The sequence below is a fragment of the Adiantum capillus-veneris genome, chromosome 13, assembly GCF_014529385.1.
Source record: "Adiantum capillus-veneris isolate H3 chromosome 13, ASM1452938v2, whole genome shotgun sequence".
NCBI classification, from domain to species: domain Eukaryota; kingdom Viridiplantae; phylum Streptophyta; class Polypodiopsida; order Polypodiales; family Pteridaceae; genus Adiantum; species Adiantum capillus-veneris.
The window spans coordinates 77687278-77712488 of record NC_140943.1 but is presented as its reverse complement, the minus strand read 5'-3'; the positions used below and the strand labels follow the sequence as shown (position 1 = coordinate 77712488).

The 25211-nt window shown below is 44.0% G+C and overlaps 1 protein-coding gene across 1 annotated transcript in view; it reads left to right on the top strand.

Moving 5' to 3' along the window:
- Positions 1-16630, top strand: part of LOC147444298 (carboxylesterase SOBER1-like) — a 52805-nt gene extending 36175 nt beyond the window's left edge. Inside the window, exons 5-6 of the mRNA XM_086526970.1 lie at positions 15930-16037; positions 16309-16630. Of these exons, the coding sequence (XP_086383096.1) occupies positions 15930-16037; positions 16309-16392 (192 nt within the window). The 3' untranslated portion in view covers positions 16393-16630. The remainder of the gene's footprint in view (positions 1-15929; positions 16038-16308) is intronic.
- Positions 16631-25211: the final 8581 nt, after the last annotated feature.

Sequence of the window (25211 nt, the reverse complement as noted above, 5' to 3'; positions counted from 1 at the left end):
AAACACTTAAAATCACCCCACAAGTTAAGTAACCGCTAGATAACTCTGCAACACAATTAACGCACACTTCCAAGTTGAATACAAAACTTACAATCTTTCGCGAGGTCAGGACTCTAGAGTGCCTCCTTGCAGACTCAAAACACAAAGAGAGGGAGGGAGGGAGGGAGAAAGAACCTTATCGGTGGCGGCAAATCCTTCCTTGGTCTCTGTGCAGAGACTCTGTTCTACTCTCCGATTCTCTGTTGTGATAATAACCAATATAGGATAGGTGGACTTATTAAAGGCCTCGCCCACCTAATCCGACCACGGGGAATAGGCACTGTTGGCGTTTTTTTTTTTTTTACAGAGGTTTATTTTTTCAGAGGTTTTTTTTTTTTTTTTTTTTTTTTTTGGGTACGTACGGAATCGTACGGTGCGTACGGATACCGTACGGTACGGAACCATACCGTACGTACGTACGGAAACAACCTTGCAGATGACCAATGTGAGTGCCATGGAAGCATCTCCTAAAATTTAGGGAACTGCTATTTTGGGCCGTGAAATGTGTTCGCGTCATTAGCTCTGGAATGACAAGGGGAACATTTTATTGCTCTGCTGCCAAGTCAACTGACGCACCAGTTGAGATATTTTTAGTCAAGTTGGCCAAAGTCGGAAACTCGGCGAGGTGTGACTCTGTGAGCACTTCTGCCACTTTGAGGGGAGTCTACAAGAGGGAGGGGGCGCCATTTTCAGCTGTAGGTGGATTGCAATAGGTTGCAAGAGCTATGGAGTGCTTCCTTTCCCTCTTATGTACAGTGCGGTGCCAGGAGTGATGCCCTGCACGCTACGCACTGCTCTCTCTCCCCCCCCTATGAGCAGTATGTTGCTGCGGATGCGACCGGCACACGAAACGGAGCCCAAAACAGGGAATTACAGCCTGCTGTGTATTTTTGCAGGTTTAGGGTTTCGGCCCTAAACGGTCCCTAATACCCCCAGGAGGTTCGGGGACGCGAGGGGACCGCTGTACAGGTGATCTGGTGCATTTTCGGGGCAGAAAAACAGAGAATTTAGCGTGCTGCAGATTCTCGCCAGGTTTTGCAAAGTGTCCGTATGCGTCGGGAAAGTCATCTAATGCGTTGGGGAAGTCATCTAATGCGTAGGGATAGTGACTGTGAAGGGTCCTAGTACAGTTATGTTGCCGAAATCGGGCCAGAACAGATGGAATTCAGCCCAGATAGTGCGGGGAAGCTTGTAGGGAACCACAGCTTTTACTCTCTCTGTTAAAGAATAAAGAAACACCGAAAGGGGCGCCAACCTTTGGGGCCTACATGTGTCGCTGTCTGCTTGGAAGCATTCTAGCTTCTGGCCGTGCTATTTGCCTTGAAGTGTAATTCAGTCTCAGTTACAGGTTCCTTTTAAGTCATTGCTTTGTGTCGTAAAGTGAAGTGTTGAAGAATCGGGTGAAAGCTAACGTCTACCGCCCCACGGGCCGGTTTCATGTTTCCATTGCCGGGATAAGATCACTTTTTCTTTAAGAAGAGAGCCTTGGTTGGTTTGCGGCGAAGACACAAAGCACAGGAACTTGGAATTACACTATGACTGACACGACAAACAATGCGAGAGAAGAGGGTTCCTCTTCCCAGGGTAGACAGGCTATTCCTTTACAGCATGAAGTTGGCGAGAGTTCACAACCGCCATTGTCTACGCCTTTTGTTCGTGTGAATGCGCAGCATGAACAGGTTCAAGGATTCATGACTGGGCACTTTGAAGAGGATGTGTTGAGGTCACAATTAGTTGTTGCTGTGAATGTCCTCACTCAATTGGTGCAGAATCCCAGGTTTATGGATTATTTGCAAGCACCATTAAAGTCACAGCAGGCAAGGGAATGCCCTCAGCGTACAGAGCCCGTTGAGGCTCAAGCCCAGGTCCCCCATGCGACTGAGCAGGACAGGGAGCATTCACATGTTGCAGAGTCACGTCAGGCTCCTAGACAGGTCCCTCCTGACCATGAACAGATGGCAAGGATCCCTACTCCACAGGTTTTGCCAGTTCAACCCGCCACCTTTCAGGGTCAAAATGTTGCATTGAATGGACAGGGAACCAATCTCCAGGCAATGCGTCAGGTTTTTCCACCACCCACGGTACATCCTGGGTATTTCGGGGGTGGATCGGTGTTCCAAAGTATGGCTGGTTATGCGCTTGGAAGCCAGCAGTACATGCCGGGAACAGTGTTTGGGGGTATGCATGGCATGACGCCAAACCCCATGTATGGTAACATTGGCATGTAGCAAGGCTTTCAGGGCAATCAGGGCCAGTTTGGGGTGCCACATGTCAATTTTGGCATGGCTGGTTTTTCTGGACAGCAGCCAGTTATGGCACCTTTGATGCAGAATCTCAATGACCAAGGGGCACAGATGGTCCCTACTACAGTGCCCATGTTGCAGATGCTTCCCTATGACAATTTGGGGCCATTAGAAAAGCCAAAACCATACAAAGAAGGTGGTGCAACTGTGAAATTCAGCACCTTTAGTGGCTTCGAGGATAAAGCAAAGGCTCTCACTTTCCTCCAACAGTTTGATACAGCTTATGCAGGAGCTGCTTGGCTGTCAGATGAATTTGAAGCCGATGTCATTACAGATTGGCACCAGCTTACTTCGGCTACATGCAAGAGCTTGCTGGAGTACAATAGGAGGTTTTGTAGAGCGTTACTCTCAGTGACCTCCTACAGATTTGTGCCATTGACAGAGCAGATTGAGAAGTACTGTTGTGGGTTGCCTAAAGGGCTTCGCGATTACTGTACCAAGAACAGAGTGGCTACCCTCACTCAGCTTATGGAAGTTGCTAACACTGGTCTTGCCTTGTTGAAAGGAGAAGACAGTGGGTTTCTGAGCAACGAGAAAGGAGGGCAGAAAAAGAAAAATTCAGCAAAGCAGCCCTTTACGAGAGCTGCTCTTGAAGCGTCCCAGGGGCCAGCTAGGTTCAATAAAGGCAAAGGTTCAGCTGAGACTTTTAGAGCGCAGGCAAGGAAGCAGAAAAGGAAGCCTTTTATGCGTAAGACGCCCGAGGAAAAGAAGGTCTTGATGGCTGAAAATAAGTGCTTTATATGCGAGCAGACTGTTCACTTTGCAACCAACTATCCACAAAAGAAGAGGCCACCTGACTCAGATGACAAAGAGGACAGGAAAGGAAAGAAGCCTATGTCCTCGGCAGGTTTAGTGCCAGACATGTTGGGCGACAGGCCTAGTATGCCAGTGAGTTATGCAGAGCGTGGGGTAAAGTTAGAGACCAGATGGCACTTATCTTTTTTGATCCAGGTGCCAAAGCAAACTTTATCACGCCAGAATTAGCTATGAAGCTGGGCATCAGAGCTGAAGAGATGGGGTATACCGCAGAGGCTGGATTGGCATGTCCTGGCCATTCAGAGTGCGTTACTCCCATCATTGGAAAGCTGCGTCTGCATATTCAGTCGGATGTGGACACATAAGAGTTCTACATCATGCCACTGGAAGGATGTGATGTCTTGTTGGGGATCCCTTGGATGTTCCGAGTACATGGAGTCTTGGATGCCTACAACAAAAAGATCACTGTACAGCATAGGGGCAAAACTCACATCTTGGATGTAAAGCTAAAAGGAGAGTCAGTCCCTATTGTATCTGCTTCTGCTATCACTTCTGTAATAAAGAATCATCTTTCTGCGTACTTGGTTTTTGCGCGTGATGTTTCAGATAGTTGCCAGTCAAATTTATCTGTGTTAGATAAAGACAGGCTAGCATTTTTGCAAAAGTTTAATGGTTGTTTTTCTGATTCATTACCGTCTCAACTACCGCCGGAGAGGCCCGAGGATCATGCGATTGATTTGGTGCCAGGTTGTAGCCCACCAAATAGGCCATCATATAGGGTTAGTGAGGTGCAGCGGAAAGAGATTATGAGCCAAGTGGAGGAGCTCTTAGAGAAAGGGCCGATTCAGCCTAGCTCGTCACCCTATTGCTCTCCAGTGCTCTTAGTACAGAAAAAGGATGGCTCGTGGCGCATGTGTATTGACTACCGTGCGTTGAATAAGAATACCATCAAGAATAGGTTCCCTATTCCAAGGATTGATGATATTCTTGACCGCCTAGAGGGTGCGGCGATTTTCAGATGGATCGACCTTAAAAGTGGGTACCGTCAGATTCGAATTAGGCCTGAGGATAAGAATAAGACTGCGTTTAGAACGACATTTGGTCTCTATGAGTTCTTAGTTTGGTCTTACGAATGCTCCTGCTACGTTCAATAGGATGATGGATAGGATCTTCCGTCCCTATCAAAACTTTGTTGGCACATTCCTTGATGACATGATAGTCTACTCAAAGAATGAAGAGGAGCATAGGCATCACTTGACCATTGTGTTCGAAGAGTTGCGCATGAACAGATTGCTCATCAATGGCTAGAAAAGCGAGTTCTTCTTGGAAGAGATCCACTTCCTCGGACACATTGTGTCAAAGGATGGTGTCCGAATCGATCCTGCGAAGGTGGAACTCAAAGAATGAAGAGGAGCATAGGCATCACTTGACCATTGTGTTCGAAGAGTTGCGCAGGAACAGATTGCTCATCAATGGCTAGAAAAGCGAGTTCTTCTTGGAAGAGATCCACTTCCTCGGACACATTGTGTCAAAGGATGGTGTCCGAATCGATCCTGCGAAGGTGGAAGCAATCAAGACATGGCCAGCTTTAAGGACTGTGCACGATGTCCGTAGCTTCTTAGGCCTATGTTCTTACTACAGACGATTCATTCGCAACTTTGCAGAGATTGCTTCACCTTTACATGCTTTGCAAAAGAAAGAGGTCACTTTCAGATGGACCCAGAAAGAGATTTCAGCTTTTAATCTCTGAAAAAAAGATGACTTCAGATTCAGTCATTGTTTTGCCTTGTGGTTCAGTGTGACGCTTGTGGCAGTAGCATTGGTGCAGTGCTAATGCAAGATGGCAGGGTAGTAGCCTATGAGAGTAGAATCTTGCAAGGGCCAGAGATGACCATGCAGGTCTATGAAAAAGAGTTACTGGCTGTGATTCATGCGCTCTTAAGTAGGAAACACTATCTGCTAGGTGCTGATTTTGTTGTCCAAACGGATCATGAGACCTTGCGATACTTTCTGACAAAGTCAAAGCTATCGGAAAAGCATATGCGATGGGCAAACATTCTCTCCATGTTTCACTTCCAGATTGTGCATGTGGCAGGCAAGAAGAATGTTGTGGCTGGTGCGTTATCAAGAAAGCCACAAATTTCAGCTGTGTCAATTCCTTATCATCATGAGCTTGATGACATGAAGGAACAATATGCAAATGATGAAGACTTTGCAAGGATCTTCGAACAGTTACAGGAAGGACAACGCCGTGAGCACTACCTCCTCAGAGATGGTTTTATGATGATGCATGGTAGACTCTGTGTCACTAGGCCATTGCGACATAAGGTCATGGTAGAGAGTCATGTCCTACCGTATGCAGGACATCGTGGTATAGATGCTACAGTAAAAGCGGTTGAGACATTCTTTTATTGGCCTACCTTGAGGAGAGATGTGGATGCCTTTGCGCGAGCATGCGTGATTTCCCAAAAGGTCAAGTTTGACAGGCAAAAGGCACCAAGGCTGTTACAGCTATTGTCGATTCCAGATAAACCATGGGAAAGCATAGATATGGATTTTATCTTTGATCTTCCAAGAACACAGACAGGGAATGATGGAATCTGGACTATTATTTGCAGATTCAGCAAGCAAGCTCATCTCATTCCTATTAGGAAGAAGATAAAACCAGATCATATGGCATGTCTCTTTATGTACAATATCTTCAAGTACCATGGTATTCCACAGTCGATTGTCAGTGATCGTGACCCACGGATGACAAGTCTATTTTGGAGAGGCATATTTGAGAATATGGGCACTACGCTTAAGTTCTCATCGTCGTTTCATCCACAGACAGATGGGCAGTCAGAAGAGGCAAATTCTACTGTCTTGGATCTCCTTAAGTGCTATGTGTCAGAGCACAAGGCGAAGTGGGAGCCGTATTTGCCGTTGGTTGAATATGCGTACAATAACACAGTACATTCTTCAACAAGCAAAGCACCTTTTGAAATTGTCGAAGGTCATGTGAAAGTTCCTCCCATTTTGCATACCAAGGAAAAGATCTTTCAGGCAGATCAATATGTACAGATGTCACCTGACACGTCCAACTCTATGTGTCCGTGGACAAGCTATACCACAGCAGGGTTCAGTCAGTCCAGTCAATTTAGATTAGCAGTGATCTGGCACTTTTGTGAGTCTATTTGTAGACCGTGCATGCCCAGTCACTTAGTATAGATGCATATCCTCCGGTTGCACACAACATGATCATCGGAATTCCCATCAAAATCCATTAGCATCAGTTAGGGGAATTTTCCAATGCATTTAGCCTATTTTCCTATTTTTGGTTATTTTCACTTATTATTTTTAAGTGACTTTCCAACAAAAGTAGGTAGGGCAATTTTGCTAAGTTAATACATAAGCAAACCCAAGTTAGCACTTTCTGGCAGAAGAGGCAGCAGGAGCTTCCCGCTCAACAGGCAACTTCTTAGCAGTACCCCCCCGCAGCACCATCGCCAGCAGATCCAGCTTCTCCAGCGTTTTGCAGAATCAGCCTTCTAGCGTTTTTGGTTATTTCAGCCTTGGCGTTTTGAAGAAGCAGCCCAGCCATAGCAGATCCCCACAGCACCATTCAGCCAGCGTTTTCATTACAAAAACGCTACAGCTTCAGCAGCGTTTTTCCTTGCAAAACGCCAGCCAACCTCTGCTCAGTTCAGCGTTTTGGGACCAGTCATCTCAGCGTTTTTTTGATCAGCAAATTCAGCAGTTAGATACACACCGTTTTCAGCAGATACACAATAGCAGATCAGCCCCCAGATCGGTTGCAGATGTTCCAACTTCCCCCATTTTCAGCCATAAAATCGCTGCCAAAACAGTCATTTTCAGCCACCAAAACAGCCCCGAAAAACAGCAGATAGAAGACTACAGATTTCAGCCATCGAGTCGTCGTCGTCATCACCGTCGTCGTCATTGGCATAGTCCAAGTTGCATCAGTCCATTGCATACGCATTGTACACCTTTGTGCAATCAAAGTAGACCACTCTCGCCGACGAGAGTGGGGCCTTCGGAGGAGGGTTTTACAACCTCTCGGGTGTCGTATCTCTTCTCTCTCCTTCTCTCAGTCTCATTCACTTGCACGCACAATATCCACTCGTTCGTGACCACAACACTCTACAAGACGGAAAGCTCTCTATTTCCCTAAGAACTAAAAGGAACCTTGAGCAATAAAGATCACTAATCTTGAGAAAAAACAACATTCATTCCGCTGCACCTAGCATTGGTATTAGAGCTTTGGAAGTGTTCTGCATTACTCAAGGAAAGAACCACAAGAACCACAATATTTTTTTTGCTTGTTGCGATCGCACGAACTCAAGGTTACTTGGGCGTGGCGATTCCTAATCGTGTTTTGTTGAAGAGTGACAGGAATCCTAAGAAAGAAGGGCTTGTCCAGCCTCCCCTTGTGTCTCTTTTCACTCATTGAGAGCGGACCGTGCACTTAGCGGCCGGTCAATCGACGTGAGGTGGGAAAAAGCAACCTTGGTGTGAGCGCAAGGCCACCAAGGTGTGCGCCCGGAGAAAAGGGTAGAACTCGGGTGAAGAGAAGATCCTTCTCCAACGCGATTTGCAAGCGAAAGAAACCCTCAAGAACCTCAAGATCCTCAAGAACCCAAGAACTCAAGAACCTCAAGACCCTCAAGAACCAAGGTCCTCGTGAACTTAAGAACCAAAGATCCTAGTGCATGGTCGTCACCCGAAGCGGCATGGATACTTTGCATTCAAGTGATGAGCATGAGAGAGGCGACGAAGGATTCTCCCCACCAGGAGATTTTTCCAACCCTCCCCCTTCGCCATCTACGCCACGAGTTGTCCTCACTCCTATGGAGATGATGGTCAAGTCAATGTTGGACATGATGGCACAACAACAAGAAACGAATCGAGTTGCATTGGCACAACTCGCAAGCAAAGCAGAAGAACAAGCAGCAAAGGACCGTGCACAAGAAGCCAAGGACCGCGAGTGCGATGAAAGAAACGCCACACTTGCCGCAAAACAAGAAGAAAATCGCGTCGCTCAGGAACGTGAGCGCCTTGCTCTTGCCGCAAAACAAGAAGAAAATCGACTTGCTTTCGAACGCGAGCGGGATGAACGAGAGGCTCAAAGGGAGATTCATCATCAAGAATTTATTTCCCACATCCTAGCCTCGAAGACCGAACCACCCAAAGATCGTGGAAGTTCGTCAAGTGGCGCAAGCCACGACGTGGATTCCAACCATCCAGTCACAGAAAAGTTGACTTTCAGTAAGTATGACGGTAAGATGGACGCGACAGTTATTCATTCTTGGTTGCATCAATTTAATGCTTATTTTGCGACAACTAAGAAGACAGGAAATAGCAAAGTTTTGACGGCAGCTATGTACCTTGCCGGTGATGCCATTAATTGGTACCACGCATGGCAAGAGGCACAGCTAGCCGCACACCTTGAGGCAGCCGACGATTTCACGCCCCTCTCTTTTAGTTGGGCTGATTTCCAAGACAAGCTCAAGGCGCGGTTTATGCCACCTTAGTACCTTGCACGATTGAAGGACGATTGGCGCGCTCTCAAGCAAAATGGTATGCCAGTCATGTCTTTTTCTAATCGTGTTTTGCAGCTAGGTACCCAACTACGCATGTCGGATGAAGAGCGCAAAGAGGCTTTTCTCTTTGGATTGGACGAGTATATCAAGTACGATGTCGAGGTATTTGATCCAATCGATCTCAACAAGGCGGTAGCGATTGCTCTCGCACAGGAGATGAAGCACAACAAGGGAAAGCCTAAGGAGAACAAGACTTCCACAAGTACCTCGCAGACTTCTCAGAACCCGCAGAACGGTAAGAATGATAACTCTTCTAACCAATCTTCCAACAATTTCTCATCAAAGAATTCCTTTAATGAATCTAAGGGTAAGGCTAACACAATTGCTAAACCTAAGCTTACTCCAGATGAAAAGGTAGCACAAGGAATTGTAGGAGGTTACATCACGTCGGAAGAACAAAGCACTTATTCTAAGGTCGTTGTTTTCATTGTCACATTAAGGGTCACATAAAACGAACATGTCCTAAGCTTGAATCGAATGAATCTAAAGAACCCACAACACTCACTACATCTGTCAATGCAATGAATGATAACACGATTGTGCCCAAAGTTTTTCAAGACCCTTCCATTGATGATTCTCTCATTAAATGTTATGGTCGCACGTCGGGCACCGTTTTGTCATATTGTTTGACCCAGGTAGTATGCATGATGTGATCAGCCCCTCTCTTGTTGAGAGAGCCCGCCTCGAAGTTCGTCCGAGATCTCCTATCGAGGCCTTTGGCTTTCGTCCTGGTATGGACGCTCTCATCACGAAGGAGTGCCTTGATGTGTTGTTTGCAATTCAACAGATTGCCTTCACTAGAAGATTTGTTGTTTCTCCTCTCTCAGGATGTGATATGATTTTAGGCATGAAATGGTTTCGTGAAATAAACCCTCTCGTTGATTGGGAGGCTAGCACTTTAACTCTCAATGCCAAAAGTGATTCGCCTACTGTCTTTCATGGAGTGGACACTGCTCCTTCTCCATCTCTCATTGCTAATATGCAGGACAAGGTTGAAAGGATTCGGGATCAGGAGCCTCCCTCAGTCTCTTTTTCTCCACAGCATGACACACAGGATTTGCATGATTATGGGAAGCATGATGATGATTTGATTGACCATGATTTGCATAATGATTTGGATGATAAAGCCAAGCATGATGAATGGCATGAATCAGATGTGATTGTTCACAAGGATGATGTGTTAGTTGATGCTTTTTCTAGCGAAGCTAACCTCGTTGTAGAATCGATCAATCACCAAGAATCGATCTTGGCTTTCGAGTCGAGTCGAGTTGATTCGATAGATCCCGAAGAAGCGATCTTGGCTCTCGAGCCTTGGTCCAAGGAACCCTCACAAGAAGTATAATGTGTTCGCATGATTGATACACACGCATTGTTCGAGTGTTTCATTCGTGAAGATTTCCTGTATTTTAGTCAACATCGTTATGTGATCCCTTTTCCTAGGCATGACATATTGTATGTTGAGCACGTTTCTATCATGGATGAGCACGAATGTATGCGGATTGTTCATGAAAAGTTGAAAAGTTTGTGTCAGGAAGTCACATTCCATGTCTCTTCCTTGGCATGACACAGTTTCCGAAAGAGCACATGATTGTATGAGCACCAAGCATGGGCATTTCCATTGTGATTTGCCACAGTTGATTGATTTCGATCAAACAGAAAAGATTCGACCTCATTGTTTGCATGTGTTTGATGAACGGGTTGTCACTCCGTCTCTATGTTCATCTACATTGCATACACAGTCTTTAGAGAAGAAAAGATTTTTTTTCTTCACTTTACATGGAATGGGTATGTTCATGGTTTTGTGTTGGAGATGGTTTCAGGAATTTTTAGCCATGGAGATTCTTGAAAAACAAAGAAGCAGGACTCTAGACGAAGTTGAAGCAAGGAAGGAGATTCAGAAGACTTTGTGTCGCTTTCGGCGCGGCCCAAAGAAGCAAGCGTTGCAGACCTTTATGAAGTTCAAGTACCGCTCGACCTACACAGCAAAGTGGGCCGGCGAAGAGTCCCTTCCAAGATTCCGGATGCTGTTGGCGATCTCCCTCGACGCCATACAGTTCAGTACCAATACCTCACTTTGAAAAGGAGGGGATGTCACGTGACACATCCAACCCTATGTGTCCGTGGACAAGCTATACCACAACAGGGTTCAGTCAGTCCAGTCAGTTTAGATTAGTAGTGATCTGGCACTTTTGTGAGTCTATTCGTAGACTGTGCATGCCCAGTCACTTAGCATAGATGCATATCCTCCGGTTGCACACAGCATGATCATCGGAATTCCCATCAGAATCCATTAGCATCAGTTAGGGGAATTTTCCAGTGCATTTAGCCTATTTTCCTATTTTTGGTTATTTTCAGTTATTATTTTTAAGTGACTTTCCAACAAAAGTAGGTAGGGCAATTTTGCTAAGTTAATATATAAGCAAACCCAAGTTAGCACTTTTTGGCAGAAGAGGCAGCAGGAGCTTCCCGCTCAACAGGCAGCTTCTCAGCAGTACTCCCCCGCAGCACCATCGCCAGCAGATTCAGCTTCTCCAGCGTTTTGCAGAATCAACATTCTAGCGTTTTTGGTTATTTCAGCCTTGGCGTTTTGAAGAAGCAGCCCAGCCATAGCAGATCCCCACAGCACCATTCAGCCAGCGTTTTCATTACAAAAACGCTACAGCTTCAGCAGCGTTTTTCCTTGCAAAACGCCAGCCAACCTCTGCCCAGTTCAGCGTTTTGGGACTAGTCATCTCAGCGTTTTTTTGATCAGCAAATTCAGCAGTTAGATACACACCGTTTTCAGCAGATACACAGTAGCAGATCAGCCCCCAGATCGGTTGCAAATGTTCCCCCATTTTCAGCCATAAAAACGCAGCCAAAACAGTCATTTTCAGCCACCGAAACAGCCCCGAAAAACAGCAGATAGAAGACTACAGATTTCAGCCATCGAGTCGTCGTCGTCGTCATCGGCATAGTCAAAGTTGCATCAGTCCATTGCATACGCATTGTACACCTTTGTGCAATCAAAGTAGACCACTCTCGCCGACGAGAGTGGGGCCTTCGGAGGAGGGTTTTACAACCTCTCGGGTGTCGTATCTCTTCTCTCTCCTTCTCTCAGTCTCATTCACTTGCACGCACAATATCCACTCACTTTGTTCGTGACCACAACACTCTACAAGACGGAAAGCTTTCTATTTCCCTAAGAACTAAAAGGAACCTTGAGCAATAAAGATCACTAATCTTGAGAAAAAACAACATTCATTCCCTTGCACCTAACAACAGAATATGGATGAAATGTACCAAAAGATAAAGCATGCCCTTGAAAGGACACAGGTAAAGCAAAAGAAAGTTGGTGATCTCCATCGTCGTGAATTGCTGTTTTCACTTGGTGACTGGGTACTGTTGCGGTTTGAAAAGGCACGCTTAAAGAAGCGAAAAGGTAAAGAAAGTCTGTTTACAAAGCTTAGTATGCGTTACTATGGGCCTTGTCAAGTAACAGAGAAGATCAGTGACGTCAGTTATAGGCTGAAATTGCTTGAGAACTGGAAGATTCACAATGCTTTTCACGTGAGTCTTCTCAGACCATTTATTGGTTATGTGCCAGAGGATATGCCAGTTAAAGAGTAGCCAGAAATTGAAGAGCTTGATGAAATTTTGGTCCCAGAACAGATCATGGCACACAAGGAAAGAAAAGTCAAAGGCAAGGTTACAAGGCGATATTTGGTGAAGTTCAAGAACTATCCACCTATGGATGCAAAGTGGATGGAAGAGAGTGAACTGTTAGAGTCACCAAATGTATTGCAGCTCTACCTTGAAGCCTTTGGTTTACCACCTATGTGTTGTTTCTGTCTAATTCTCCGCGAGAATAATTCTCCGTGAGAACCCATGTGTGCTGCAGAAGGGATGTACTCCGCTCTGGCAAAATTTCTCACCCGAAATTTGCCTAAATCTTCATTGTTTTCTTTAGTTCTTGCGTCAAGTTTCATCTTTTTGTCACCTCCCCGCATAAGGGTGTTGTTTCTGTCTAATTCTCCGCGAGAATAATTCTCCGCGAGAACCCATGTGTGCTGCAGAAGGGATCGGATCCTCTGTAGAAGAAGAATCTTTCGGAGCTCTGATACCATTGTTACAGGCTTGGACACTCGAAGCGAGAAGTCAATAGCAACACACGAACAAAATCACTGAAGAGAGAGAGAGAGAGAGAGAGAGAGAGAGAGAGAGAGAGAGAGAGAGAGAGAGCCCTTTCCGCTATTTCTTTATTATTACGAGTCGCAACAGTACAACTCCCGAGGGTCCTCTGCTCTCAGACTTTGCGTCTAAATGCTCTGCAGAGTGAGGCCCCAAGGATGCTTATAAACAGTACAAGGGATGCCTAAAAGCAGAGCCCCAAAAGCACTAAACCCACCCAAAAGCATCTGATATCAAAAGCTAGCGCCAAGAACTCCAAAATCTGCCAGCGTAATTTGTAGAAATCTGTGCAGCCACGTGGCAACACTAGGCAAAACGCGGAAATCTGTACAGCCTTGCCACATCATCGTCCGTACGGTCTGCCACGTCAGCATGTCAGTGCGTTTTACGGAAATCAGCTTCATGGGTCAAGCTTTTGATAACTTTGGGCTAGGCCAGTGCTCAAAAGTTCTTCTAGGTTCAGCTTTTCAGTTTCTCGTGTCCACTAGTTGGGCATGCCATGTCATCACTTTGTGACACCTTTGGCTCCTTGTTCTTTGGCACTTCACCTTTGAAAGGTCTCCATAGACGAACCTGCAATGCATGGTGAACTTCCCAAGTATTCGGCAACTTTAGTGATCTTTTCAGAAATGTGGAAGGGCCCATAGTATCTTATACATAGCTTTGGAAAAGCTTCTTCTTATGGTTCTTCTTTCTAAGGCGTGCCTTCTTAAACTTAAGAAGCACCGCACCCAATCACCTTCCTTCAACTGCAAGTTGTGGCGATGCTTGTCTGCTGCTTTCTTATGATGTTCTTGAGAATTCTCTAAAGCCTCCTTAACCTTAGCACAAGCAGCCTCCAGATGGCGTACAAAATGATCTTCCTGAAAAATCTTGTCCTTGGTGCACATAATAGGCGGAACCTTTTTGCCACCCTCGACAGTCTCAAATGGTGGCTTTCTTGTCGAAGTGTGAAAGTGTTGCTATAAGTAAAGACCACCAATGGTAGATACTTCTCCCACTGAGACTTAATTTTAGAGATAGACAGTTTTAACAAGTCTAGTTAGTTATCTCTGACTACTGTGGATGAAGTGAAGAAGAAAACTGAAGCATATGTTCACATTCTCACAAATGGCTCTTTAAAACGAGCTGGTTAATCGGGGGTCTCTATCTGACACGATAGACTTAGGCATCCCATGCAACCGAAAGAAATGCGAGACAAACAACTTTACCAGATGAACGGCCTTCATTTTCTTCTTCATTGGTACAATTTACGAAATGAGCCTGTTTGTTGAATTTATCCACAATACGATCATGCTCACTCTAGAGTCTTGGAAAGATAAAAAATGTTGCAGTACATGCTTTGAGCCATCATTGGCTATAACCATCAAGTCTCCATGGCGTGACTGCCAACCACCATTTTTCTATGATGACCTTGCTGATGTGGCCATACCTTTGGGCCATATCTATTGCCATCGAGCGTGCTAGGCGCACACACACAAACCTTTTTGGAGTGCTGCCATATTGCAATATAAGTGTAGAATTATTAGGAAGTTTTTGGTTGCCACATTGGCACCCTATTGCTCTTATTGATATTACACAAGATTATGACTTCACCAAAGGTCGTGTGCTGGTGACGACTCAATAACTTTGGAACCCTCAGTCTAGTTATTTTTGAAGGTATTTTGGTAGGTACTAGTAATATAAAGCATTGACAACAAGGATGAAGTTGTTCACAAGGAAGAATGAGGTTGGCAGTCTATCTACATTACCTTGGCATCTTAAGTCCTGGTAGTTGTTAAGAGTGTAGAGGGTCATCTCTTGGGTTTGAGGCACAGTCACAAGGGACGCATTCCGGGACGGGGAACGGAGGCCGGGGCTCAAATGGATTTTTAGTGTAAAAAAGAGGGCGGGACGGGAAGTGGGGATGGGAAGCCCGAAAAAGGGCGTCCCCTGTTACTATGTTTGAGGTCTAGATCTAGGGGAGAGGGCTTTTTTGTGGCTGTGCCTGGCCTTGTGACGTTCATCTCTTGAATATCTAACTTGGGCAGTGCCCACATGGTGTCCAGGCCATTTTTGGTGGGCGCCCTATTTTAGGCCATTTGACTCTTGGGCCTGATGTCGTGGGTGGCAGATGGGGAGTCGGGCAGCTAGAGAGAAGTGAAAGGGGGGGTTGGGGGGTTGCCCTGTTCTCGCATAGTAAGAGAGAAGCTTTGTACCACATCTTATATTGAGCTTGCCTGCAAGGCTCGTATCTCTCGTCTCTCTCTCTCTCTCTCTCTCTCTCTCTCTCTCTCTCTATATATATATATATATATATATATATATAAATATATATAAATATAAATATATATAAATATAAATATATATAAATATATATATATATATATATATATATGTATGTATATATATATATATATATATATATAAAATATATATATATATATATATATGTATGTATATATATATAAATATATATATATATATATTTGTATATAAAAGAAATTGACCAACAAGAAAATAGCAGAGAGAATCTGAGCAAAGCGTTGCTTAAGTCATTAAGACTATGGGTGAGTTCAGACAGTAGCGCCGGCAGCCATCTCTCTCTGAACTGCCTCCACCCTCCCGGTTCACAAGAGGCGGTAGAGCTATGCAGAGAAAAGCTCACAAGACCTTCAATCAACGATGGAAAATCAAACAGACGATAAGCTGGCCCCCAGGACCGCCGCTGAAAAGGTGGGTGGAAGTTTTTGTCTTTTGGGGGGGGGGGGGGGGGGGGGGGGGGGCCTCCCGGGGTTGTCGCCCAATTTTGAGGGGGTCCTGAAGCTCAGATTTGAGGGCACACCAATCAGGCAATGCCATCTTCTCTGCATGCCCCTTCCCCTGCCTTTGCCGCCGGCCCATTTGAACCCAGCCTATGATTAAAGTCAAGCACTTTTGCCAAGAATTAATTTGGGAACACTTAATTCTCTTTTGTATTTAGTCTTTAATTCGCATATAATTCGCTCCTGTTTTTATGAACCGTGTTTGATGTTAATGTCCTTTCAATCTTACATAGCTAACTCGTTACCTGTGCCAGATACCATTCCTTTGGCAACATGGTATGAATGATCCAACCGTCCACTTTGAAGCTGGTCAGGCAGGTCCACCTTTGCTTGCAAGTCATGGGATTAATTGCGAGTTCAAGGTGATGATCTCCTGCAACCTAGTACAATGCATATTAAAAACTGAACTTTTCCAAGAAAGGGACATAGGTTGAAGTGTCAGCTCCTATGTGTATGTGCGCTGACACGTTACAATTGTGTGCGCACACACACACACACACACACACACACACACACACACACACACACACACACACACACACACACACACACACACACACACACACATGTACGTGTATATGTCAAGTTGGGTGGAAGCTTAATTAGCTGCTGCGGTGGTGCATGATATTGCAGGCATACCCTGGGCTTCAGCACAGCATCAGTGCTGAAGAATTGACTTACTTGGGCCAGTGGTTAAAAGCACGGATGGGACTTTAAGCAATGGTTCCATTGGGCAATGTTGACAGTTCAAACTCTGTCATATTCAATTCATAGCTTAAAGCAGATGTAAGATTCAGAAGGAAAGAGATGTTTACGTCGTAATGTGATACACAGTGGAGAGGCTATTATTTCTGGATGAATTCTGAAAACTGGCTGGCTCTTTCACTGCTGCCTACAATTGTTGCAACTTGCTTAAGTTTATTCCAAGGCGATGCCAAGTCTGCGTTCTGTGTTTTTTTTGTTCTAAAAGAAACTAAATGTTAAACAGATTGTAAGAAATCCTTCTATATTTTTGTTTCCCACAAATTTCTATGCTACCTTGAAATTCAACCAAGTAAAATTCTTGAACAATGTCGACCGTGTTGCTTGAATTGTACACCCAAGTGTACATGATTTTGAAGAAGCTTGGGACATGGCAAGGTGGAAACTACTGAAGGAAAGTTTATAAGAATAACTGTCAAAGAAAGCTAAAATTTCAATTTATGCAGCACTTGCAGAGTTGTAGAGAGAAGCGAAACACTATACGGTTCTCATTGGAAATTCCATGGGTTGATGATTTATTACATGCAATGATGTAACGCTTTCCATTGGCCAGATGGTGACTAATAGCCCAACTTTCCTTTGATAGCAGGGCAAACGTACATATACAGGTCAATGATGTGCTTTGTATTGTGTCAAAAACAGCCACAAAGAGGAAGCAATGATGGCATCCAAAAAAATTTGATATGCTCATAATATCACGATGAGACACAATGTGCCTTGTAGCACAACACTCACGGTGCTGTACATGGGGATGCACAATCATTGCCATACATGCATCATGACAAAAGGGTCATGCTGACAATGTGCATGGGGCACCCATTCTGTTTCTTGCACTTGGATTTTGCCTAATGATGTGTTTGCTTGCCTTTCAGCTTTATTAACGTTTGAGGAAGAGGTAGACAGACACATGCTAGTACTTGAAGAAGAGCATTGGTTATAGAAACACTAGTATGTCTCTTTTAAGTAGCCACAAAATCAGCAACATGATGCTTAACCCGTTTTTGTAACGGATTGAGCCATTGAGCATCGGGTCGGCTTGTCTCCAAGTGAAGGAAAACACTTGATAAGCGTCTTGTAATGCCCCAAGGACTTTTCTGTACAAAGGAAATGTGATGAATGACCTCACCAACCAGCAACAATCATTTTCTCCTTGGGATTTTTAATCTCTGCAAGATTTCTATCTGTCTTATCCTCCTCTTGTATACTCTTGGATTATTGCTTCATTGGGATATGCGTACAAAGAGGCAAGAATATCCCATGTTTGTTTAGATTTTTTGTGGAGTGAATGTGTGGGGTGATGGAATGGTCAAGAGAGCACGATCCATGCACGGGCAATGGCAGCACAACTCTAGCAACATTTTGTAGAACGTGCATCATCCACGTAGACCCTATTTTTGTAGAAGCCAGCCATATAAGGTTATGGAGTTAGGTTTTGATATGCACTCAATGCCCACCTCTCATTTTTGTCAGTCTTGGTTACATAATGTCATGGGGGCGGCCACCACGTGCCAATGTGAAAGAACACACTGAACAACTTTAAGCACTTCAAATAACTGAACTAAACTGAAAGACGGAGAGTGAATGACACACGAGACGGGGAGTGACAAAGTTCCACCCCAAGAGAGCACTGGCTCCAAACCTTGGCGCCCCTTTCGGTAGTTCTTTATATTGCATGAACTCGGTACAAAGCCGGTACTCGCGCTCTGCACCTTCAGTCGAAAGAGTGCTAGAAGCCCTATGCACATATTTTAAGGCCCTTGGCCTATGAAAAGCAGTTTATATGAAAAGCTTCAAACTCAAAATCATATGGCCCCAAAAGCACTAGTGCCCAAAAGCTGCCTGCATGTCTTGTGGAAATCCATACAGGTGCCACGTTAGCACAGCCAGCGCAAATTGCAAAAATCCGTACCGTTCTGTCGCGTTAGCATGTTAGTGCAGAATCCAAAAATTCGTACAGATATGTCGTTTCATCAACTATCCGTTTATTTTTAATGCCTTTATGTCACTTGGGCCCCATCGGACGGGATCCCATAAGTTGGTGGGAACTCTTCTTTAAAAATAGGCCACTCGGCAAGACTTTGTAAGTTAGTAAAACTTCTTCTGCTGTTGCTTCTAGGGTTTAGGCTCATCGGTGGGATCTGTAAGCTCGCTTTGTTCCTCAGTGGCGTGACACGTTAGCAATTTGTGACACATAATGTAAACCTTGTAAGGTCCATATGAGGGAAAGCCACACATGTATGTAAGTTTTGTGGAAACCCTAGCCTAGATAGGATGCGGTCAATTTGGTAGGTGGTTGTGTAATATTTGGGTGAATCCAAGGTAAGACACATTGTGTCATAACTTGGAGGTGCCAATTCTTGGTAAGTGTAGGTGGACACAATTTGAAAATGTGGGTAGTACACAAAGTCATAATTTTAGCAACAGATTTTCCATGAAGTACATAAAGTCATAAGTCTAGTAACAAATTTGCAAGAACGTGCATCATTTATAATAGACCCTATTTTGAAAGAAGCCAGCCATACATCATGACCTATGCTAGGGTAGAGAAAAGATTGTACAACAACATGTGCTATGTAGTGCAATCCACTATAAACTGAAAGTTTGCATTGTCAAAAGACCTCCATAACATGAAAGAAACTACATATTCAATGTTGTGTGTAGTAAAAAGAAAATCCGCAATGAGACCAAATGATAATTCACGACATTGAGCTCTATCAATTTGCTTGAAGGTCATGTCTCCAAGCGAATGCTCACTAATATCAATTGACCTATTTCTCTTGCATATTAGTGCTAAAAAAAGACCTAGGTTCATGATCATTTCACTTGCAAAGCTTGCAATAGTTAGTATGTGACATGTGTGTCATAATAATCAATATCTAATGCTCCTAAATGCTTTTCTCATGTTAAACTGATCATTTAATATGGGGAAGTGCCAGGGGAGAAAAAGCTAGAATATTGGTTAAGCTAGCAGACCGGCCATAGTAGGGATCCAAAGGAGGGAAAATAGGGATCCAAAAGGGGGGTCCATCTGCAAAAGAGCAATGTGCACCAATGGGCTTAAAAGACCCTAAGACTCAACCCATTATGACTTCCAAAATGCTAAGGTTACAAAATTCAAAGGTTCTGTCCAAAGGTCAAAAGCCTAGGGAAACTGGATGCTTTGTGTGTGTCCCAAAAGTTTTTAACCATCCCTACATGGGAGGGGCGGAGCCCTAGAAGTAGGAGATGAGAGAGAAACTCTCTTTCCATTAGGAAATTTCGGAGGTCATTTGGAGGGCCATATGAAGAGAGAGAAAAATAGAGCGCATCCAATGAGCACGAGGGCTACGTTACGTAGGAAAGTACGTGGAAAGACTCAAAAAATAGAAAAATAGCCTAAAAACTTTCACGAATCTAGGATTGTGGCATCGTAACTTCCTTGCTTTTACCGAGCTGTTAGGTGGTTGCCAGTGGTTCCACTGCTGATATTGTCTTATGGTCATTAACGTACTGGAGGGTGACCATTAAGCCCGCACAAGATATTGGAATTCTAAAACACTTTCCCTCCATTAGATTGCTTTCAAAGTGAATCTCCCTCCACTAAAGTTTTTCTCTGAGAGCTATGGCTTCCACATCTTCTCGCCCAAGAAGCTCTAGGTGTTTACTGTCTCTCACACCAACAACCAACAACTGCACTTTGCCTAGAAGGCCAAGTAGTAGCATATCCTCAATTACAATATCAACTTCAATAAGTGTAGAGAACCAATGGGTTGGACAAAGGATAAACAAAGGTTCATGGGTCCTCATGCAACCAAGAAGACCCAAGAGGTCTAGTGGTATCAATGTTTACCGCTCAGCATGGAAGGCCAGAGTGTTGGATTTCAAGGTTGAAATCGGCAAAAGATCTGTAAAGGAAGTTCTTGTTCAACATGTGTTTACCCATCCAGACGTGATAGCAAACGGTGGAAATGTATCAGATATACATCAACCACGTTGCAATTATAAGTACTCTTGACATCTGAACTTCATTTGATTTGTCATTTCACTTATTGATACTCTCATTATAACTTTTCTTATATATTTTGCAACGTTTATCCCTCTTCTTATGAGCAATGTCTCCATTCTTCACAGCTCAACTACATTAGATTTGTCATTTTTACTTATTGATACTCTTAGTTTAACTCTTGTTATATATATTGCAGATGTTTATCCCTCTTCTTATGAGCAATGGGAGCCTATGGAGTGCATAATAGGCCTCTTCCTTGTTGTTCATGCCCACATTGGTTCTCTACAGTATTCAGGGAGGAGCAACAAAAGCCTGGCTGATGAAGGAATTTTTTTCTATGACCACTTCTACCAACTCAGCTCAGGGAATAAGAATGGCATGTTGGTGAAACTGTCTCTACCAATCGATTGGAACACTGTGGACTGGCCAGTTCCCAAGGAAACAATGGTGGAGGCAATGCGAAGTAAGCTCTACAAGGATATACAAAGGTCTCTACGTAGCTCTATTCCCACCAAACTGGTTAGAATTGCAAACTTCTGTCCTGCAGCACTCTTCATAGAGTTATTTCATAGCTACAATATCCGTGTTACGAAAACTATGTTCATGTGCAAGTCATTTCAGCAGTCATCCTGTGACAAACTTCTTGACAGAGGATGGTATGTAAAGGAAGAGATTGGCTTACGGTGCGAGGTCGCGCTTGATACTCTAGTTGTCAAGTACATGATTGCAAGCCAATCACTGTTAGTCTCCTTTTGGTATATGCGATCACAACTGCTTAAAGGTAAGTACATTTCTATGGACCAGGTTTCTGCAGGTTTGGAAGATAATCCTGCTGTGGATGTGGAAGTGATTGATAAAGAGCATGGCCTAATGTTGGTGGTTACAATAAGGGAGCTATGCAGTCTTCTGCAGTTGCGGCATGACATAATTGAAGAGTCAATGGACAGGGACATATCAGATTTTTTCTTTTTCCTAGCTGGCCGTAAGCTGATGCGGCGAAGGGAAAAAGATATTTTGTGCAAAGAGTTGGATGGTCGGGTTGAAATAGTGTCAATGTAACAGAGATTCTTGTGACCCCAAGTGTATACGAATGACTTTCAATACATGAAGTTTTTTGAGCTCATTTGTCAATTGTGCCCTGTGAATATAAGTGTGCTTGAAATACATTTCTTTAGCATGTCAAATCTCTCTCTCTCTCTCTCTCTCTCTCTCTCTCTCTCTCTCTCTCTCTCTCTCAATGTTAGACAAGACAAAGACATGATAGAAGAGTCATCTTAATTCATTGGAAAGTACAAACTCATCCGTGAACAATGGACTGAGATACAATTTCTGTAAGTATGGAATCAGAATGTCTTCAAGGTAAAAATCAAAGGAATGCCCCTCGAAAGAAGGTGGTGAGATAGTTGTTTCCGGTGGATTTAGTTCTCCCTTTTCAGGAGTATCATCGATCAGTAGTGTATTAGTTGCATCAAAGGGTACATCGATTTGGCTAAACGGTTTGTACAAAAGAGGTAAATGTGGTTTTTTAGGGTGGTAGTGGCCCTCGATGGTAACACATTTTCTTTGATCATACAGAAAGAAAAAATTTGACGTGTGAGCGCTGCATACACCGCAAACTATTGTAACTAGTGGCAATAAGTTTTGCCTTTGCATTGAAGACCATATGGCAACTCTGAAGCGCGGAAAGAAGAAACTGAATAAATTCCTTGGTTCCTGGACGAACCACGACTTGACAAGTTCCCATCCGAAATGTTTGCAAATCCTCAAAGGGTTCTGTGTCACCGAGAGGCACGCGCATCAGCAACAATCCATTGAGGTCCAAGATAATCAACCTCTGTAAAAGTTGACAAGTACATATAAGTAGTTAGAAGCTGAATATATTTTGCCATACTTGAATAGACATTACCGGAACAACCGTATCTACAGGTAGCAAGGGTCCATACTGGGTCTCTGTAGTGTTGTTGTCGTTGTTGCTCTCCTCTGCTTTAGCTTCATCATTCACATTTTCATAGTCATCATTCACATCTTCATCAAGGGTCTCCCCCATGGCTCTTTCTACCTCATTCAGGGTTTCCTCCAAGGTCTTTTCCTCTGCCTCGGTTGGCCGGCTTGCATCATCCATCCTTGCCTCATCCATATCAGTTTACTCATCCCTAGGCCTGCTTTCCTCATCCATATCAGTTTGCTCATCCCTAGGCCTGCTTTCCTCATCCAGGGTTTCATCCATAGGCTCTTTTGGCTCCTCCACTGGCTGACTTGGCTCTTTCATTGTCTCCTCCATAAGCCCCTCTGGTTGTACACTAGCACCTTCCATATGCTCATTTGACCTTTCCTCATCCTCGGCTCTTTCATCTTCGGCTGATATGACCCCCTCGGCCCGTTGTGATTCCACTGTATCTGATGCAGGGGTTTGTCGTGGTGGCACGTCATGTATTGTCATATCAATTGTGCGGTTGTCCAAGCCGCTATCTTCAGGTTCTCTGGGGCTCGACATAGTAAGCAGGTGTTGTATTAAACTTACCCGGTATCTTTGCAAATAATCATATGTGTAGTTTTTTAAAGCACTGTGCAAAATTGAAAGACCACATGGTGAGAAGTCTTGTATAAACTAAACCAAAACTGACTGAATGCATTGCCAAATGGTTACCTTAGTCATGAAAGGTTTTAATGCAAAGTAGCTTTGTAGGACATATTCTGCATGGAGAAGACATCTCCAGCCGCAAGAATTTCCATCGGTTTGATTTGAGACAGGTACATCTTTGATTGGGGCCTTGTATAGTTCATACCTTCCACATAGCTTGCCATAAGCAAGCAACAACCTCTTTATACAACTGCACAAAGCAATATCAAGATGTTAGCTAGAGGCTTCAAATTTACATGGATATCTATAAGAAACACTTTTTGATACATAACACTTACAACCTAATTTCAGGGTGGATTCCTTTTATTGAATTGAACACCCACACTGTTGGTTGGTCAACATCAAGGCATATGAGACTCCAGTGATGGTTGTTCTCATATGGAAAGATGATGACAATTACTTCTAGCATAGCACAGTGGAGAAACCAAATCTCAAAGGTCCCTGATGGACTGTTCTTCTGTCTAATAATCACTGACATTTGTGGATCAAGAAGAAACACCTCCGTGTGGGTGTGTGGTAGGAGTTGACTTTTGATCAAGCTGCAGAGAGTATACCTGAGTTAGTAAACCTATTATCTGAGTTTTCAAAGTTAGCAAGATAGTAACACTTACTTAAGACAAGCATAGATAATTGTGTCTGAGATCTGAGCATCTGGATTCAGCAATAAATTAATGTCCACTTTTTCCAAAGCCAGCTTTCTGGCTCCATCTACAAATGGTATCTCTGCAAGCAAACCATCCTTCATTGAAAGTAGAGTTTCTTTGTTGCTTGCCTCTATGGACAGGGTCACATTGCATTCTGTTTGCCTCTGGGACTCCACTGCTACTTTTGCTTTCTCCTTAAGCTCTGCTTCCCTCATGTCCTCTGTTTGGCGAGCAACCATCTCTGCCCTTGCCCTTGTATTCACATCATGTGTGACATCTACAACTGTGAGTTGTGGCAATAGCTCAGGGGGGTATAACAAAAATTCCCTCATTTTATTATCCCTGCAGACATTGGGGACCGGTAGTTTGTCATACCTCCACCTTATTCTTTTTAGTGTCTCACTATCTTTGTCCATTACAGTAACCCTGTGGGCATGGGCTGCTACAATGGTGATGTCACTGAAGTACTCGAGTAGGAAGTCCTCTGCTGCTTCTTGTAGAGCCATCAATGCCACCACCTTCCACCTTTTAGTGCCCCAGGTAGCTTCTTCACATATGGACCTCACCATCCTCTAAAAGGGCAGCTTTGGTATGCACAAATCTACACATTTCTGTGCCTTTCTGATTTCTCTGAAAAGTCCCATGAAGCTCTGTAACTTCTTCACCCTTGGACCTTTCAAAATTTTATTTGGTTTTCCAGGTCTCTTCTTTGGGGTTGCAGATCTGCTACTTGCCTTAGCTGCTAATCCTGGTCCCTTGCCTGCCTTCCTTGCAGTGGCCTTTGTTCTAGCCATTTCACTGTATAAAAATAGAGGAGTCTCTCTCTCTCTCTCTCTCTCTCTCTCCTTTCTATAGCCTAGCATATTTAAAGAGAGAGAGTGAGAGACTCCCATTACTAACGGCCCGCGTGAAACATGTTTTGACCCCAAAATACACCTCCGCGCGCCGTTAGTATAAGGGTACAGAAAGACTCTCTCTCTCTCTCTTTGTCTAGCCTTCCCCAGTCTCTACACTTTTTCTTCCTCTCTCTATATAACACACACATACACAGACAAACACACACACACACTCGTGGATACACTCCATCTCTCTCACTCATGGATGCACATTACTAAAGGCGCGCAAAGAGACATACAAACCGGATGTGCCTGTCTACGCGCGCCTTTAGTAGAGAGAGAGAGAGAGAGAGAGAGAGAGAGAGAGAGAGAGAGAGAGAGAGAGAGAGAGAGAGAGAGAGAGGTTGTGTGTGTGTGTGTGTGTTGTATTTGTGTGTTGTGTGTGTGTGTGTGTTGTATTTGTGTGTGTGTGTGTGTTTGTGTGTGTGTGTGTGTGTGTTTGTGTGTGTGTTGTATTTGTGTGTGTGTGTGTGTATGTTATATTTGTGTGTGTGTGTGTGTATGTGTGTGTGTGTATGTTATATTTGTGTGTCTGTGTGTTTGTGTGTGTGTGTGTGTGTGTTTGTGTGTGTATGTGTGTGTTGTTTGTTAAGACAGAGCTAGATATG